Source organism: Globicephala melas, chromosome 2 (assembly GCF_963455315.2).
Source record: "Globicephala melas chromosome 2, mGloMel1.2, whole genome shotgun sequence".
NCBI lineage: Eukaryota > Metazoa > Chordata > Mammalia > Artiodactyla > Delphinidae > Globicephala > Globicephala melas.
The window spans coordinates 164,616,551-164,636,439 of record NC_083315.2 but is presented as its reverse complement, the minus strand read 5'-3'; the positions used below and the strand labels follow the sequence as shown (position 1 = coordinate 164,636,439).

Below are 19,889 nucleotides of genomic sequence, written 5' to 3'. Positions count from 1 at the left end.
TTGCTTCATTGTCATTTAATATTAGGTGTTGCTTTTGATTTTTTACCTGGTATGTTTTTTTTTTCTCACATCTTTATTCGAGTATAATTGCTTTACAATGTTGTGTTAGTTTCTGCTGTACAACAAAGTGAATCAGCTATATGTATACCTATATCCCCATATCCCCTCCCTCTAGAGCCTCCCTCCCACCCTCCCTATCCCACCCCTCTAGGTGGTCACAAAGCACTGAGTTGATCTCCCTGTGCCAGGCAGCAGCTTCCCACTAGCCATCCATGTTACATTTGGTAGTGTATATATGTCAGTGCTATTCTCTCACTTCATTCCAGCTTCCCCTTCCCCCCTGCACCCCGTGTCCTCAAGTCTGTTCTCTACGTCTGTGTTTTTATTCCTGCCCTGCCACTAGATTCATCAGTACCGTTTTTTAGATTCCATATATATGCATTCGCATACGGTATTTGTTTTTCTCTTTCTGACTTACTTCACTCTGTATGAAAGACTCTAGGTCCATCCACCTCACTACAGATAACTCAATTTCGTTCCTTCTTATGGCTGAGTAATATTCCATTGTATATATGTGCCACATCTTCTTTATCCATTCATCTGTCGATGGACATTTAGGTTGCTTCCATGTCTTGGCTATTGTAAATAGTGCTGCAATGAACATTGTGGTACATGACTCTTTTTGAATTACGGTTTTCTCAGGGTATATGCCCTGTAGTGGGATTGCTGGGTCATATGGTAGTTCTATTTTTAGTTTTTTAAGGAACCTCCATATTGTTCTCCACAGTGGCTGTATCAATTTATATTTCCACCAACAGTGCAAGAGGGTTCCCTCTTCTCCACATCCTCTCCAGCATTTATCGTTTCTAGATTTTTTGATGATGGCCATTCTGAACGGTGTGAGGTTATACCTCATTGTGGTTTTGATTTGCATTTCCCTAATGATTAGTGATGTTGAGCATCTTTTCTATCTGTTATGTTTTATCACTGATCACTTGGTACTGATTTTCCCTTGACACAGTGTGTGCTTTCTACCTGCTGACTCAAGTCTTCTTTTCAGTTAAGTTTCTTCTATTGCTCCATTTATCCTGGGCACTTCTTCAGGAATGCCAATTATTCATATATTGGATCTCCATTGTTTATTTTCTGTAACTATAAAATTTTTAAATAATTTAAAACGTTTCTTTGTCCTTTTTTGTATTGTTCCATTGTGTTTTTACTTGTGTTCGTTTTATTTTTGGTTGATTCTAAAATGGCTTTCCACTCTTTCCCTTCTTGAGTTCTGCCGCTCAGTTTTATCCTCTTTTGTTGCTATGTAATTCCTTATTTGTACCCCTGAACCTCCTCTTTGAGATTTCTAAAAAAACTTTTATAATTTCTCCAATGAGATGGAGAATTACTTGCTAAAGAATAGCATGGGAAGGGGTGGAAGAAGGGCACAGAGGCACTTGGTAGCTTTACTTTAGTGTGATTCCAAATCTGTTAATTTCCTCTCCATAAAGAATGTCTCTTAGATACTCAGGTTTGGGTGCTGAAGAGCTTCCTGAGGGCCTCAGCAGGGCCCTCTCAGTCTAGGCTCTCTGGGCAATAATCTAGCCATTTTCTCTCCATCCCCCTCACCCTCTCTTCTCCAGGAGACTTCTTTGGTTTGGAGGCCAGGTCACATACAATAGAAATAAATAAACATCAGCCTGCTTTCTCCTTAATGTTGACCTTCCTGCTATCATCCTGTTTGTTTTTTGTTGTAAGAACACTACCTGTTTCTCCTCTGGGGTCCTTGGATCTTATTATTCAAATCTAAATTTCAGTCATTTGGGTACCACTTCTCAACTTTTGCCTCATCTGCATATCCTCTCTGGTATAACCAACATTCTTCTTTGAATCAATTCCCAATTTTTACTTATTTAAAATGGAGGCATATCACTATTATAAATGAAAAGCCAGTATCACTTGCCATAAATAGGAAGTAACTATTAAAATAAATACAATGAAAACACAACAAAGATAGTAAGTTCTAGCTAGATGCAGTTGTCTGAGGTCTATATTTTTCTGGTTAGAAAGAGAGTTTAGTACAAATTAGAAATAAGTTAAAGGCCATTGGTACCAAACCAAGACTTTTTCTTGATGTAATCACAAATGAAAGCAAGCTCTAAATGAATCACTTTTTCATTATGCTAGTTGATATAATTAAATGACTCTCCATGTACCACCTAAATTTATCTCCTGTTCCCCCAGTAATATAAGATCCCCCTTGCCTTTGGGAAACCCCACTCCAATCCCAGGATCAATGATTCGGTCCCTTGGGAGTATGATACCAACATCTAAGAAAGCATGTTTCCGGCTCAAGCCTGGAGGCAGTGTATGTTGGCTCTCAGCATTTCACCAATTTCAGCGCATATTTTTACAGTATTTGGCAGGCATACTTCACGGTTTGTGGTTTGAGGTTTTGAGAGTTTCCTTGTTTCATTAAAAATGGGGCTTTTTCTGTGTTTTTGCTTTGTTTTGCTTTTTGTAGCTTCCGGAAGATTTGGAGGGGGCGGTATGAGTGAGAAGGAAGGGAGTAAAAATGTCTTTGCTATCTTTACCTGGATATATTTGCGATGTGCATGCCTCTACAGTCTCCCCCCGCTGTGCACTGGTCGGCACAGGTCCACATAGCCAGATCTCAGACCGGATCCTCAGATCCAGTCAAGTGCTTCATATCTGCCACATCTGGAGGGTTTCTAAGCTTTGTAGGTTCAATATGGGATACCAGAAAGTAGAGTGAGAAAACTGTCTACATGCTGCTCCCCCTCACAGAATTTCCTTCCCAATTGTGAACTCAAGGTGTGTGTGTGTGCCTTCCCAACATCCTTCTTGAGAACAGTGGCAACACATCCACTTCAGCCATGGATGGCTGCCTTCTGAGAGTATGAACTTCACACTCTGTGACTCTGTTGGTCTCTGCAGCTACAGAGAGTCCCTTAAAGTTCCTGGATCTATACCACACATGAAGGTTCTGACAGGGTCAAAAACAGAATCAAGATGTTGGTAATGTCATTTTGGATTTTTTGAAAGAAGTTCTTTCTTCTCTGAGTATACATCTGAGTGTTTTGATAGAGCCCATTAAAAGGGAGTGTGAGGTGGTGAGCCTCTGGAGTTTCCCAATTCTTACAAATCCAAAGGTGAAGAGATTCCAGCTCACAGTGCACGAATAATGGAATCATTAAGTCCTGAGGGCTCACACCGAGCAAGGCCCTCCGCCTGCCACTTTGCTCCAGACCCCCACGCTAAGGATAAGACCACGTAGCAAGGTGCCATGCCATGGACACAGGCCCACAAGATAATGGGGTGAGCAGGGACCCCCATTCTAGCACCAGGTACAAGCAAGCCTGGTGAAAGGCCGTTCCTAAGGGGAACAAACCTATTTTCAAGCTTTTTCCTCTATTACTCTTCCCAGCCTTAGCAGAAACCTGGCTTTCTCCTGGATACCCTCCCCTTCCCAGCCCTGTCATGGACAGGCACACCCTCCCTACTTGTACATCTCTCAGGGCAGGAGGGAGCAGGGATGTTTCCCTCGATTCCAGCAGCTACCTACAGAGCCCTGTCCACTATCTCACTCCTCTTCAGCAGGTGCCTCCTTTGACTCCAAGCCATCCTCTAGTGTCGCTGCCGAATCAGTTAAGCCCCGCCCACCCATTTGATTTGGCATTTTCAGCTGATTTATAATTTTCCTTCCTACCTTCCTACCTTATCCAGCATCATCACTACTTTTGAAAAGTTGCCGTTGTTTCAAAACTCCAACTTGCTCTTACTTACCATCCTCTACTTTAATGCTTGTACATTAGATGCACACTGCAAAAGTGGTTCTACATTATAATCACCTGGGGAGTTACAAAAAAAAAACAAACCTGAAGTCGAGGCTCTGCCTCAGACCAATTAATTCATACTTTTCAGAGATGGAAATATTTATTTTTTACGTATCCCAGGTGATTCTAATGTGCAGCCAAGGTTGAGAAGTGGTTTCTACTCATCTATGTGAGCTCCAGCTTCTGGACTCCACCCTGTTCCCCCAGGCTAGCAGTTTATTGCTGGCTTCACTGCCCTCTCACCCTGCTTGGGCCCCAGGGTCACTGATTTCAACCAGGTTGTTGCCCAACTGCCAACCTCCAAACCTGAGGGGGAGTGTAAATTGTTAGAGAAAAGACATTTAACTCTCCTGATTCAGGCTTTCAGACTCTACCTGAGCCCCCAGTGCTAGTCAGCAATCATCTAAGCTGGCTCACAATACACAATATTTATTTTCCACAGTGACTGTTCCAAACTGTTTCCACTATCCTCAGACCCCAAATCCACCTCATCCCAGCTCCTTTGTCCCTCAGCACAGAGCTTGAATCTCTGAAGTAAGCTCTTTGCCACATGTGTGCACAACTGTGTGGTTTTTAACTATCTACAAGTGGTATCAGCTCATAGGGCCTATTCCTGCTTTACTGAGATATACCCACAATTAGCTAGTCTTTTTATACCTACTCTTTAAGTGTAGGTTTCCTACTTTCTCTCATTCACTTTTCATTCATTCAACAAACATTTACTGAAAGCCCATTCTGGGCTAGAGCCAATGCTAGATGCCAGGGATACTGAGATGAGATAACCAACATACCCTCAAGTCTATAAGCTGGTCCATGCCTGCCACCAGCCCCTCTTCCCACTCTCCTGCCACAATGAAGGACTTGGGGCCTCTTCCCATCAAAGGCAAACCTCACAGAGAGCTCAGGCTCCCAGCCCTGCCCACTTTTTCAGAGACTGTCTTCACTGGTTCTCCAACCTCTCCCCCATCACCATCCCATCACCATCCAAACAAGTTCCAGTACTCCTCATCTTAAAAAACAACTGAATAGAAAATTACCATTAGAATACCACAGTCATAACTATTGTAGGCAAGACCCACCAAATGATGCTAAAACCAGTGGGCGGAAGTTTAAAGAGAAACTGAATATTTGCAGAGTCTAAAAGTATCTCACACACCCTCCCAATATTTATTAATTACAGTGGGAAAATAATTTTAGAGAAACCTGGCAAACACCGCCTTAACCAAGTGTTCAAGGTTGACATCCCAAGTAATAAGCATATAAACTTCTTGTACCCGATACGATGAATTGACAGAGCATGTTACCTCTATGGTACTCTTGCCCCAAAATGTGTAACCTCAATTTAATCATAAACAAAACATCAGACGAACCCAAAGCAATGGGTATTCTACAAAAATACTTGACCAGTACTTTTCAAAAGAGTTAAGGTCATGAAAAGCAAGGAAAGACTAAGGAACTGCTACAGATTGGAGAAGACTGAAGAGCCACGGCCACTAAATGTAATGCAGGAAAATGGACTGGATTCTGGCACATAGAAATTGGAATCTCACATAACCCTCATGCGTCACGCTATACTCTTCTTTTCATTCTTTTTCAACCATTTAAAAATACAGAGACCATTTTTATGAAACAAGTGGCGAAATCTGCAGTCTGTCGTTTATTTAAGAATATTGTACTGATGCTAATTTCTCAGTTTTGATGATTGAACTTGGTATGTAACACATTAACCTCAGGAAAAGCTGGGTGGAGGGTGTGTGGAAACTCTATACTGTTTTTGCAACTTATCTGCAATTTAAAAATTATCTGAAAGTAAAAAGTAGAAAAAAAAAACCAACACCTCCCTGGATCCCTTCAGCTAAGGCATTTCTTTATTTTCATTCAGAGGCTAACTCCTTGAAAAACATGTTCATGTTCACTGTTTCTACTCCTTCACCTCTCATTTGCTCTACCAAAATTGCCTAGGAAATCGTCACCAGTGGCACCCAAGTTGGCAAATGTATGGGAACTTTCCCAGATTTCATCTCATGTGATCTCTCAGGGCATGTAACCCAGCTGACCACTCCCTCCTTCTTGAAACACTTTGGCTTCCAAGATACAAAACTCTCTGGGTTTTCCTCCTGCGCTTCCAGCTCCCCCTTCTCATTCCAGCATCTCAATGTTGAAATTCCTAGAGTGCAGTCCTGGGCTCCTCTTCTCTTCCTTCTGCACATTCTCTCCCCTGGTAATCTTATTCATAACTCCGGCCTCAAATACTCTATGTGCCGGTGGTTCCTAAATTTATATCTCTACCCTAGACCTCCCTGCAGAGTTCCAGACTCATATAACCACATAGCTACTTAATATTGGCATTGAATGTCTCAAAATTAAACTCTTGATATTCTCTCTATGTGCTCTTCCTTTAATTCAGCCCCTCATTACACAGTACCACCTTCCTCTTTCCTCCACACAGTTGTACCTGCTAGAAACTTTGGTGTTGTTCCAGACACCCCTTTTATCCTCGCCCATGACATCAATCCTTCATGAAGTCCAAAATATATATCTAGACACCATCCTTTTCTTTTCCATATCTACAATGCCTGCTATCATCCTTTGCCCAAACTGCTGTGATAACCTCCTAACTGGTCTCCCTGTATCCTTTCTTGCTCCCTCCAGCCCAGTCTCCAAACACTAAGTACAGTACCTTTTGAAAATAGTACCCCAATTCTATCATTCTCCCATCTCAATTCCTTCCATTGCTTCTGACTTCACACAGGAAAAACTCCCTAGTTACTAACAGGCTTATCACAAACTGCACGATTGGGTCTCTGTCTGCCTCCCTTACCTCATCTCTTGCTTACTGTGTTATGGCCCCATTTGCTTTCTCTCTCAGTCCCTAACATACAATAGGCTCTTTGCCTGTCTCAGGACTTTGCATCTGCATCTTCCTAGAATTTTCTCGCCCCAGCAATTCACTTGTGAAATTGTCAGGGGAGACTGGATTCTGCTTTGGTAGCAAACAACCCCAACATGTTTGTAGCTTATGCCTATAAAGATTTATTTATTGCTCACATCTCAGTCTGAAGGAGGTCAGGGTGGCTCTTCTTCCAGTGGAGATGCAGGGTTTCAGGGTGCATCTAAAATTGTGGCATGCCCACATTCAACATGTGGCCTTTGTAGGTGCTGTGGAAAGAGAAGAGAGCGTGAGTGATATGCGTGCGGCCAGGCCTGGAAATGGCACACACTGCATGTGCCCACACCCCGTTGGCCAGATCACAGTCACATGACCCTGGCCTAACTGCAAAGGAAAAAATAATGTACTTTTCCTGTGTGTCCAGGAAGAGGAAATGAGATTGGTGAGCATCAGGCCAATCTCTGCCACATCCTGGTTAAAATCTACTCATGTTTAAAGAATTACCTTAAATAAGACTTCCTTATAAAGGCCCTCAAGCTCCTCTAACCTAAATTAGGCCTCCCTGATATATTCTATTGCAGCACCCTATAATTTTCCTTTACAACATGATCACAATGGAAAGTTTACATTCTTTTATGTGATTATTTAATACTGATTTCCATTTCAAGACTGTATGCTCTACAAGAGCAAAGATTGCATCTGTTTTGCTCCCCTGCGTCTCTAGTATCCATCATAGTACTTGGTTCATAACTGGCATAAAAGTTGTTGAGTGAACAAATGAACATTGCACACAGTCATTTCCTGGCTCCAAACAGCACACTACTTGTGGAGGAGAAAGACAAGTAGGCAGTCATGGTTTAGTGGGATGAATATTCCAGGCAGGTAAGCCCAGGGAGCTGAAGCAGCCTGAAGCAGCTGCTGAGGCTTCTCTGCTTTCTTTTCCATGGCAGTCTAACCCAGGAGTCTGCAAACTATGGCCTGCAGGCCAAATCTGTTTTCCTGCCTGTTTTTTTAATGGCCCAAGAGCTAAGAATCATTTTTATACTTTTAAATGTTTGAAAAGAATTAAAAGAATGTATCATCACGCGAAACCTGTGTTAAATTTAATTACAATGTCCATAAATAAAGTTTTATTGGAACACAGCCGTATCGGTTAGTTTACTTATTGTTTAGGGCTACTTTCACACTGCAATAGCAGAGGTGAATAGCTGTGAAAGAGACCACATGGCCTGCAAAGCCTAAAATAACTATTTACTATTTGGCTCTTTGAAAAACAGTTTGCTGACCTCCTGATCTAATCCCTGCTTGGTTTAAAAGTTCACTTCTATGTGAATTATATCCAAGTGTCCATCTTTAATCCCCTCCTTTTCCCATTCTCATGGGAAGCTCCCATAAGTTCTATCCTTGCAAAAGTATTCTTGCTGTGCCATCTTTTCCCTCTTCCCTTCAGTCCATCTTCTCACTATAACCGAAGCTAACTTCCAAGAGAACAGCTTTGATATCGTAGCTATTCTTTGAGGCTCCCCATCCTGTACTAAATAAAATCTGCACTGCTTAGCATTGTGGTCAGGTTCTTCATTATCTTATGGAATCTTACCTTTTTAGCTGTGTCTCTTATGTCATACTTCCATCCAGCCTTATCAATCACTTAACCTACCCTTGCCTTCTCCACTTCCAGGCCTAGCTCAGTTACTATCTCTGTATCTGCTGCTGGTATTTCTATCTCACCCATCCTTTTAAGCTGGTTATCTCAAATGCCTCCTTGCCCTAAAAGCCTTCCCCAGCTCCTCTACCGAGAATAATTATTGCCATCTGTACAGTTCTCTTAACAGTTTGTACGACTGTATTATTTCGAATTCTGCTTTACAGTTTCCTATGTATTTCACAGATCGTCTGTTTCTCGTGTTCTATTGAAAGTTGCTTAGGGGCAGGGATTGTATTCTATTTTATTAATCACTGTAGCCTTTTGGTGCCTAGGATGCGTCTTGTCCAAAATGGAAATGTTTATCCTTTGCAAAAGTCCTCATGGTGAGCCGGAATTTTTGAAACGTCTAAGAACTACCCGTACTTAAGCACGAACTCCACTTAACTTTGTTTAGGACTCACTAGGGCGAGTAACACCTTTTTAAGACACGCTGCCGTCCAGCTGGTCACACACCTGTGGATCGCTGCCAGGGACCATCAGGTACGTCTGCAAACACGTGCGTGAGAAGTGCTTTCTTCTAAGCTCCTCCTCTGTCCACGGTGACTGGCGGACCAAACGTTCCAATCAGCTCTCACCGCCTCTTTCGGCAATAGCCAATCACAGATCCCGAGCGCCTCCTGACTACTAGACACTGTTTACTAACAGATCGAAGGTGGGGAATGAGGGGTGTGACCGTTCTGGGAAAGTCTGGGACGGGCACGTTCTGACTGCGCGTGCGCACCAGCGGAGATGGGCGGGGCAGAACTCCGGTCTCACCAATCGGAGCGGTCGCGCTCCTCCCTCTCCTGCCACTCCGCCAAGCAACAACAATTCGAGGAGAGGGGCGGGGCGGTTCGTGACGCGTCAGAGACGACTGTCCAATGGGAGCCGGCGCTGACAGATGCGCGCGCCCTCTGCCCAATAAGCGATGGCAGCTCGAATGGCTGGCTTGCTGGCTGTGGGCGGAGCAGCTTGACGGAGGAGGCGGTGAAGCAGAGGGCGGTTTGGTTGCGCGGTACTAGCGGTGCCCGCCGAAGGGGGAGGAGGCGGAGGAGCTAGCCGTGCGGCCAGAGCGGGAAAGCTACTCGTCTCGGCGTCCGAGTTCTGGAGCCGCCGCACCTCGGCTCCTGGGGCTGCAGCGGGAGCTGTGAGGGCCCGGGCGTCCGCTGTCTCCCGGGTCCCCTCGGAGGACCCCGCGGGATCGAGAAAGGGAGAAGATGGAGGAGGAGGGCGGCAGCGGCGGTGGCGGCGCCACAGACACCAGCAGGGACGGCGGCGCCGGGGGAGAGCAGCTCCTCACTGTCAAGCACGAGCTGCGGACGGGTGAGCGACCCCGCCCTCTGCCGGCCGGACTGGGCGTGGGGGCGCGCCCTGAGGGCACGCAGGGGTCTGCTCGGGCTGGGGTCACGGGGCCGTGCCGAGGGCGCGGGGGGCGGGCCCTGGGCGGGGCCTCTCGGACGGGGCGGGAGCCCGGGGGTCCCGGGAGGTGGGGGCGCGCCCGAGGGGAGCTGGCGGAAAGTTTTCCCCAGCCCGGGAATGAGCGGCGGGCGCGGGGCGTTAGGGCCCGCGGAGCAGCCCACAGCTGCCTGTTGGCACTGACTCTGAGGATGTCTTCGCGCCCCCTTCCCGCACAGGTGCCACATCTGTCACTGCATCCTGTCTAGGGTGAAAGGTGCGCCTTCCTCAGTGTAGGGTGAACGACGCTTAGTTTTGGAGCATGACTCACTTCTCCGCTGCTCTGCTTCCGTAGAGGGGTCCCTAAGGTGCTGCGGTCCTTTGCAAGATGAAAGGGTGGCTTTCCCCCGGCCTTTTCAGGAGTCCAGTCTCTAGTGATATAAAGAGGGATCGCGGGCTCAGGGACTGAGTGCCTTTATTTGCAATCATCATGAAATACTATACTTGGCCTTAAATTTCTTTCAAAGGTCTCTTGAGAAGAAGGCTCAGTAAATTTGAAGCTGTAGGTAAAAGCGGCTAACTATACAGCTTAAGCGCTCACGTTCTGATGTTTGCGATCACTAGAGTCGTCCCAGGCTTTATACTTGTTACGTTATTCGTTATGGGTTGTTCATTTTGGAAAATGCTTATTCGGACTAATCAGTATAGGTTGGGTTTATATATGTGGAGCCCAGTCTCCTATTAGAGATCCTTTTGCACTTCTGAACAGATAATACATTTTAATGAATTGTTCATTATTACTATTAAATGTTCTTGTGTTTATTAAGGCTTTTGATTCAGCTTCTTTGGCATATTGGGATATTCTTTTATTGTGGAGACACAGAGCTTAAATAGCAGGTTTCAAGTGCGTGCCTTGAAACAACCACCTTGTTAACTGTTTTGAACAGATTGCAAAGTTAGATCTGTCACCTGTTCTTTTATTTTTTTGTTATTGCTGGTTAGCGTTACACTGAGTGCCAGTGTGGTGACTTAATTTAAGAGGGATGTCAAATGCATGCTTACTTATTTCAACATTTTTAAACATTGGCTTAAAATCTTTTTTTTTGGTCATTGTGAATTTGTTATATATCTTGAGCCAGTTACTCCATAATTTTTTGGAGTTCCTAATGTAACCTGTGTATGTTTGGCTGGTTTGATTTTTCTCTCTCAATTTAATAGACAACTGATGTTTTCAAAGGGTTATTCAATAATTTATTCAGTAAACATTTATTCAGTATTAATATATGATTTTTGCCAGGCTCAGTGTCAGGTGTTTTCTGGTGTGGAAATTTTGAATTTCTTTTTCTTTTCTTACATAACGATTCACTGATTTATGTATGTAGACTCATTCTGTACAGCAAAAGCTACTTGAAATCATATGCTCGTCAGCAGTTGACAGTGGTGCAGCAAGCAGATTTTTGCTAAATGACCAAGGAGCAACCTACTTTATTAGTAGTCAACCAACTGCTCAGTTTCTGGATTTTGCAAACAATGCTAGTTTTTCAAAATTTTTTTACAATGCTAGTTTTGTAGAAAACAATGAGAACTGCTTTATTTCCCCTTCTCTACTCTGTGAATCATCAGCTTCAAGCTTGCATTTTAGAAATTTTTCTGATGGATGGTGAGATTATACTGAATTCATTAGTACTGTTAACTGTCAAAGGAAATGAACAGTCACTTTGATTTATTGCTGAACGCTGGAACAACTGACCGGATATAGTGGTCAAAAACACTGTTAAAATATAGCTTGAAAGATTCTCTCATCTTCAGCCAACTGGGCCCCTGTCAGCACATGATGCTATAATAGGCACCAAAGTAATTTGATCTGATGTGGTCCCTTGCTTCTCAAAATGTGGACAAGCATATAGTCATATCAAGTCAGCAGCTGGCGATTGCCCGTTTGTGCTCAACATTGTATTGTCTGCTGTAGGATGAGTGAAGAGGCAACAAGTTACATATAAGAACATGGAAAGTGTTCCAATAGTGTAGACCAAGTAGCATGGCATCCCTGGACATGAAATTGGAAGACCTGGTTCCAAATCCCAGCTCTGCCAGTTACTAGCTATGTAGACTTGGGCAAGTCAATTCAACTCTTTCACACTCACTTCTCTCATCTACCGAGTGTGAAAATTGAATGAGACTGTTGGTTTGGTTGGCACAGATTAGGCGCTCAGGAGATGTTGGTTGCATGCAAATCTGAAGATCACAAGAGTAAAGGATTGATTAGATCAGTTAAACATTTCTTGACACTTTCTGTTTTCTAGGCTAAATGGTACTGATGATACAAAAAAATGAGAAAATTTCTTGCCCTCTGATGGTAGAGGAGGAGGCCATGTAAACCAGTAATTAGGATATATTGTCATAATGTAATAATAGAAGGATATACAGAGTATAAAGTTAGCAAAGAAGAGGTTTAGGACTTCTAGGTTTCAAATCTAACTCTGTTGAACCACAGCAACAAAAAAGAGGGGGTACTATTGGAAGGGTTATCTTATTCATTTATTCAATAAGTATTTCATTACCTCTTATGTACTGAGTTCTGTTTTATATGCTGGGGTTACAAGACACGTGTGGTCTTCCCACTGAAAGGACTGAGTTGCATCAGGAATCCCTGGAACCAGAGACTGATGCTGTCTGTACTCTCTCCATCTTGAATCTTTGCTTCTTTGCTTGTCTCTATGTGATGGCTTCATTCCTCTCCACTGCTGTTCACCTTTTTCCACGTGGGAAGGAACATGGCTATTGACAGACCCCAAGTTTTATATCTTACAGCTCTCGGTACCAGAGAGACACTGCCTTTTTATCAGCTTCAGGTACAAAAATATTAGCGAAGGACTTTATTAGCCTGGCTTTGGTAAGGTGCCTACTTTTGGATTGTTCAACTAAGGCCAGGGAATAGAATCATGTTCTACTAACATGACAGCTACTATGGTGAACATATGGATGGGGGGGGGAAACTAAACTCTTAGAAGAGGAAGGGTTGCTGGGAAGACATTTCCTTAGATATCTGTCATTAGGAGAGAGAGCCTAACACTGAGGAGAGGGTCAAGGAAGGGATATTAGTTACCTATTGCTGTGCAACAAATTATGCCAAAACTTAGTGGCCTAAAGCAACATGATTTCTGTGGGTCAGGAATTCAGGAGTTGCTTAGCCTGATGGTTCTAACTCAGGGTCTCTCATGAGGTTTTAGTCACGATGTTGGCCACGACTGCATTCACCTGAAGACTTGTCTGGGGCAGGAGGTTCCCTTCCAAGACAGCTCACGCACATGTTGTTGGCAGGATGCTTCAGTTCCTTGCTATGTGGACCTCTCCATAGGGCTGCTTGAATGTCCTCATGACATGACAGCTGGCTCCCCCAGAACAAGTGATTGAATGGGGAAGCTGCAATGTCTTTTTTTGTTAAACAGCTTTTTTGAGATATAATTTACATACCATAAAATCCACTTGTTTTAAGTGTACAATTCAATAAATTTTATAGTTACACAACCATCACCACAATCTAATTTTAGAACTTTCCATCACCCTAAAAAGAAATGTCTTACCCATTTATATCGGTCACTCCACATTCCCACAACCCATCCCCAACCCTAGGCAACTGCTAATTCTACTTTCTGTGTATTTGCCTAGGGACATTTCTTATTATGGAACTTTATAATATGTGCTCTTTTATCACTGGCTTCTTTTACTAAACATAGTATTTTCAAGATTCATCCATTTGTAATGTGTGTAAGCACTTCATTTTTTAAATTGACAGGTAATATTTCATTGTGTGGTTGTACTGTATTTTATCCATTCATCATTTGATTGACATTTGGGTTGTTTCAACCTTTTGGTTGTTGTGCATAATGCTGCTATGTACATTTGTGTACAAGTTTCTGCATGGACCTATGTTTTCATTTGTCTTGGGTACATATTAAGAGTAAAATTATTGGATCACGTGGTAAGTCTATGTTTAACTTAAGTTTTCCAAAGTGACTTCACTGCTTTACAGTTCTAGTAGCAAGGGCTCCAGTTCCTCCATATCCTCACCATCACTTGTTATTGTACGTCTTTTTGCTTATAGCCATTCGTAGTGAGTATGAAGTGGTATCTCACTGTAGTTTTGATTTGTGTTTCCTAATGACTAATGATGTTGGGCATCTTTTCATGTACTCATGGGCCATTTGTATATGTTTGGAGAAATGTCTATACAGCTCCTTTGCCCATTTTTTAATTGGTTAATTTGTCTTTTTTATTATTGAGATATGAGTTATGTATTGTAAATACAGATCCCTTAGATCTGTATTTAGATATATGGTTTACAAATATTTTCTCCCATAAAGTGGATTATCTTTTATTTTTTCCTCAGTGATAACCTTAGAAGCACTATAGTCTTTAATTTTGATGAAGTCCAATTTTTTTCTTTTCTTTCTCTTACTTTTGGTATTGTATCTAAGAAATCATTGACTAATTCAAGGTCACAAAGATTTTGTATCTGTTTCCTTCTAAGGGTTGTATGATTTTAGCTGTTACATTTAGGTTTTTGCCTCATTTGTTGAAAGACTATTCTTTTTCCATTTTATTTTCTCAGCACTCTTGTCAAAAATCAATTGACTATAGATGTATGGATTTAGTTTTGGACTCTCAATTCAATTCCACTGATTTTTGTGTCTGTCCTTATGCCATCACCACACTGTTTTGACTACTGTAACTTTTTAGTAAGTTTTGATATTGGGAATTGTGAGTCTTCCAGCCTTGTTCTTCTTTTTCAAAATTGTTTTGGCTATTTTGGATCCCTTGAATTTCCACATGAATTTTATAATTAGCTTGTCAACATTTCTGCAAAGAAGCCAACTAGGATTCTGGTAGGGATTACATTAAATCTGTAGATCAATTTTGGGAGTGTTGCCATCTTGTGATTTATGAACATGGAATATTTTTCCATTAATTTAGATCTTCTTTCATTTCTTTCAACATTTTGTAGTTTTCAGACTATATGTTTATACTTCTTTTGTTAAATTTATTCCTAAATATTTTATTCTTTTTGCTGCTATTGTAAAATAATTATTTTCTTAGTTTAATTTTTGGATCATTCACTAAAAGTATATAGAGATATAACTTATTTTTGTATATTAATCTTGTATCCTGCAACCTTGCCTAACTAGTATATTAGTTCTAATGTTTTCTTATTGGATGTCTTACAAGATCACGTCATCTGCAAATAGAGATAGTTTTACTTCTTTCCAATGTGTATGCCTTTTATTTAGTTTTCTTGCTTAATTGTCTTGGCTAGAACCTTCAGCACAGTATTCAATAGAATTGGTGAAAGCACACATCCTTGTCTTATTACTGATCTTAGCGGGGGAAAGCTTTAGTCTTTCACCATTAAGTATGAAGTTAGCTGTGGGTTTTTCATAGATACCCTTTATTAGATTGAGGAAATTCTCTTCCTAATTTGTTTGGGTGTTTTTAATCATGAAAAGGCATCGGATTTTTATTTGCATTTAGGGAGATGATCACGTGGTTTTTTTGTTTGTTTTTATTGATGAGGTGTATTACATTAATTAATTTTGGAGTGTTAAGCCAAACTTGTATTCCTGGGATAAATCCCTCTTGGTAATGTGTATAATTCTTTTTATACACCATGCTGGATTCAGTTTGCTAGTGTTTTGTAGAGGATTTCTGTGTCTATATTCATAAGAGGTATTTGTCTCTAGTTTTGTTTTTCTGTGATGTCTCCGTCTGGTTTCCCCAAAATACACTTGATTGATTTCTGCCTCCAATTAAAGATCGTACATATTTGATTGCTGTCATCCATACTTAGGGTCTTCTAAGTAAAGGCTAACAGAGGTTGAGGGTGGATTATATTTCTGGCTCTGCCCCAAACTTGCTGTGTGACTTGAGATAAATCATTTCGCCTTTCTGAGCCTAAGTTTACTGATCCATAAAGTAAAGGTGTTGGACTGAGTTATATCCGAAGTACTTACCAGCATTAAGTTGGTCTTCAATGGAACTTCTATGGAAATCTTGGTATAGACAAAAGTCAGAAGTGCTGATTTACTTTAAAAGATAATTCTGTTTTGCCAGAAGATTCATGATTGAATCCCATTGAAAAAGAATTCCCTGATACTCTTTGAATATGATTCCATTTATAATGATTTTATTTATATGTAGCTTTTTAGGAACATAATGATTATCTACAAAAAGACACAGAAAAATTTCAGTGACAATCTTAGTTATCTGTGAGAACAGTGCAGCTCTCCTTTTTATATTATACATGTATAAATATATTTTGTGTTTGTACTTTTCCCTTTTTTTCACACTTTCCTCACCTTGAGAAGAGTAGGCAGAACTTGTGCTCTATCTTTAGCTTTATAGGATACATTGGATGGTCAAAATATAAATAGGTTTTTGATAGTACCCTATCTTAATTCTGTAGAGCCTAGACTTATAAGAAAATCTCTTATTTCTACCATGAGTTTTAGAGATTAAGAAAATGATCTAGGACTTCCCTGGTGGCGCAGTGGTTAAAAATCTGCCTGCCCATGCAGGGGACACAGGTTCGAGCCCTGGTCTGGGAAGATCCCACATGCCGTGGAACAACTAAGCCCGTGTGCCACAACTTCTGAGCCTGCACTCTTGAGCCTGTGAGCCACAACTACTGAGCCCACGTGACACAACTACTGAAGCCTGTGTGCCTAGAGCCCGTGCTCCGCAACAAGAGAAGCCCACGCGCAGCAAGAAAGATCCAACGCAGCCAAAAATAAATAAATTAATTAATTTAAAAAAGAAAAGAAAATGATATATTTGGGCAAAGTAGGTGGCATCTCAGCCCTTAAATCAAGGGGGATTCAAGTATATTTTGTGTTTGCAGTCTATAACGGGGGCGGGGGTTGCTGGTGGGAAGCTTCTCAGGTGACAAGTCGACTGTTGTATCAGACCCAACATTAACCTGTACTGCAAAGCAAGAAAAAAATCATGAAATCTCAGCTTCCTGGAGACATAAGTGATCTGATGGGCAGGATTGAATTCTTACCCTGAAAAAGAAGATAATGCTTGGTGAAAATTCCTCTAGGGAAAATCTAGCATAATAGCATCATGTGTTGACTGAAGCTTCACAATTAAATACACTGTTGAGAGATGTCAATCCCAAAATGCTGTGGGAGGGAGGGGTTGTCACAGTTTTCTCCTTTGAGCTCCTGTAATGATTTACAGATCTTGGTGCACCTCAGTGGTATGAGCACTCCTACATTCCTCTTGTTTTTCAGGGAAGATGAATAGGGTCTAAAATAGAATCTTGCCCTCATTTTGTTTGTCTCTAGCAGTGCCCCCATGGGTTCAGCTATATCGGTTCCTCCAAAAAGTCAAGGAAGTTCTCTGGACTTTATACCTTCCTAAAGTTGTGAGTGAGCTGGCTAGTTCACTTTTTTTTTTTTTTTTTTTAGTACTCAGTAGGCACACTGCCCTGTGACTGCAGAGAGAATAGGGAGTTAAAGTTCCCGATTTTTGACACAGTACTTGGTATTGCAGTTTTATTTATTTCACACTCAAGTTTTTGTGGCAGTGTGCTTCTTTTTATATAACTAGTGTGTTCCTGACAAAACATTGTGTAAATAATATTTTTGTATATCAAATTATTTGGAATAAAGAAGGTGAACTTGGTACTTAAAAGAATCCTATGATTAACTCTTGAAATAAAAAAACTTTTGATTAAGTTTTCCATTTGTGGCTTTACTGTTATTATGTAAATTGGGCCTTACATTGTTATTTTTCTGACACATCATTACAATTTGTAAATTGCAGGTAGCTGCAAACAGGTAAATAGAGTCTTGTGTGGTAGGCTGAAAAATGCACCTCCTCTCCCCAAGATGTCCATGTCCTAACCTGTAAATGCTTCTGTACGTGGCAAAGAGACCTTGCAGATGTGATTAAGGATGGGGAGTTATCCAGGTGGGTCCAATGTAATCACAGGGTCCTTATGAGAGGGAGGTCGGCAGGTCAGAGAGAAGGTGTTGTGAGAATGGAAATAGAGGGAGAGAAGATGCAACAGTGGCATCAGAGATTGGACTGAAGCCGTTACTGGAAGGGGGCCATGAGCCAAGGCACGTGAGCAGGCTCTAGACGGTGAAGAAGAGATAGTCCCCTGGAGTGTCCAAAAGGAATGCAGCTCTACTGTCGCTTGATTTTAGCTCCTTAAGACCTGGTTTGAGACTTATGATCTCTAGAACTATAATAAGACAGATTTATGTTGTTCATAAACCATGAAGTTTATGTAATTTTTTACAGCAGCAATAGGGAGCTAAGACATCTTGCTTAAGATTGGATGAACCAGGAGATAATTTTGCCTCAGGCTTGGGTAACTGAATAGGATAACAATATGAAGCAGTTAGTCATTTAGACAGCTATTTAGTAGAAAATGGTAACAAATGTCATTCTTAGTAGAAGTAGAATGATGTCGTCTCTAGGGAATCCCCAAGAAGACATTCCTTTCTGATCTTAGTACCAAGTCTAGCTGAGCTGCTTTGACCAGCTCTTCTGTTTTTCATAGGAATGCTGTGAAGTGGATCCCTGGAGCAGACCTCTTTTATCAAGTTGGTGGCTAGAATGCTTCACATCTCAAGCCTACACCACATAAAATTGTGGTCTGGCATGCATCTTGAGCCTCTTCCTGGTGTCATTTTCTGTCCCTAATCTTTCTTCTTTTCTTATGCTTTAGTTATTTTGCCTTAAGTCTTTTCTGGGCCAAGACAGGAATTAGGTAAATATATAATTAAATGCATTTATATACAAACACATAGATACAAACCATGAGTAAGATGGACAATATGGAAAGATATTTGACTTTCTACCCAGTATTTTGCTTCTTAAATAAAATCTTTGTTGTGATGTTCGTGCTATTTTTATATTTCTTCTAAAAAGAAAAAAAAGTGAGGTCTCTGATTAATTAATACCATTTTAGAGTTTTTTAAAAATACATAATGAGAAATCAATAAAATCAAGGCATACTTTTAAAAAGAAATTTTATTGGCACGATGGTGGAAGTCATACACAGGGCTGTCTTTGTACCAGGCAGTTTTCTACATTAGTGGGATATCCCATCATTAATAGGAAAATTCAGTCAACTGAAGTACTCTGTCCTCAAACCACTTCGGTACTGGAGTGGAATTATATGTTTTTCCTAAAGGAAAAACTATTTAAAATACGTAATAAGGATAATGTTGCACTTCATATCTAAATGAATGGTGTTGCATTAAGAGGGCATGAACACTTAGCAGTAGATTTGCATTAACCCTTTCCCATGAAGTTGCCCATTTTTCCTTTATACCACTGTCCTTTGTTTGTAAGGAAACATCATAATTAGGGCTAGAGTAGGACAAATCTAATGGGCACACACAAATCAAACTTGTAACTTTGACATAATTTTGTCATGTATAAGTTGGGCAAAGCAGCCACGGTTTTATTCATCCATTAAGGATTTGTTGACACTGTGTGCCTGGCACCATAGCAGGTGCTGGGTTTTAGCAGGGAACAAATTAGACATGGCTTCTACCTTCATTGAACTATACCTAAGAGAAGGACCTTAAATACATAATCATGCAACTAACCATATGATTGCAATTGTGATAAACGGTGAAGAAGTACAGGTTCTATGAGAGAGTCTAACAGGGTGGCCGGGCCTCAGGGGATGGGTGAGGGAAGTGGGAATGTTCAAGCTGAGGCCCTGGCTATCATGGGGTGAAGAGTAGGGGGGGAGGTTAAGCATTTCTGACAAAGGAAGTAACACAGATGGCCCTGAAGTGGGAAATGGCTTGGCACACTGGGGTTACTGGAAGAAAGGTCTCTGTGGCTTGAGCATCGTGTCCAAGCAGGAAAGTCACAGGAAACGGGGCTGAGAAGGTAGCCAGGGCTGTTCGTGCAGGGTTCTGTAGGTGATGATGAGGCATTCAGGCGTTATCCTGAGTGCAGTGTGAAGCTGTTGAAGGATTTTTCAGAGATTAGTTTTGTACTGTAAAAAATGACTCCCTTGCTGTGAGGAGGATGGAAGGAAAGA

At 41.5% G+C, this 19,889-nt stretch overlaps 1 protein-coding gene across 2 annotated transcripts in view; it reads left to right on the top strand.

Moving 5' to 3' along the window:
- Positions 1 to 9,417: 9,417 nt before the first annotated feature.
- The window catches only part of RPS6KA5 (ribosomal protein S6 kinase A5), a 181,345-nt gene continuing 170,873 nt past the window's right edge, over positions 9,418 to 19,889 (top strand). For both annotated transcript variants that reach the window (XM_030883579.2, XM_060295193.1), the window contains exon 1: positions 9,418 to 9,745. In XM_030883579.2, the coding sequence (XP_030739439.1) occupies positions 9,640 to 9,745 (106 nt within the window). In that variant the 5' untranslated portion in view covers positions 9,418 to 9,639. The remainder of the gene's footprint in view (positions 9,746 to 19,889) is intronic.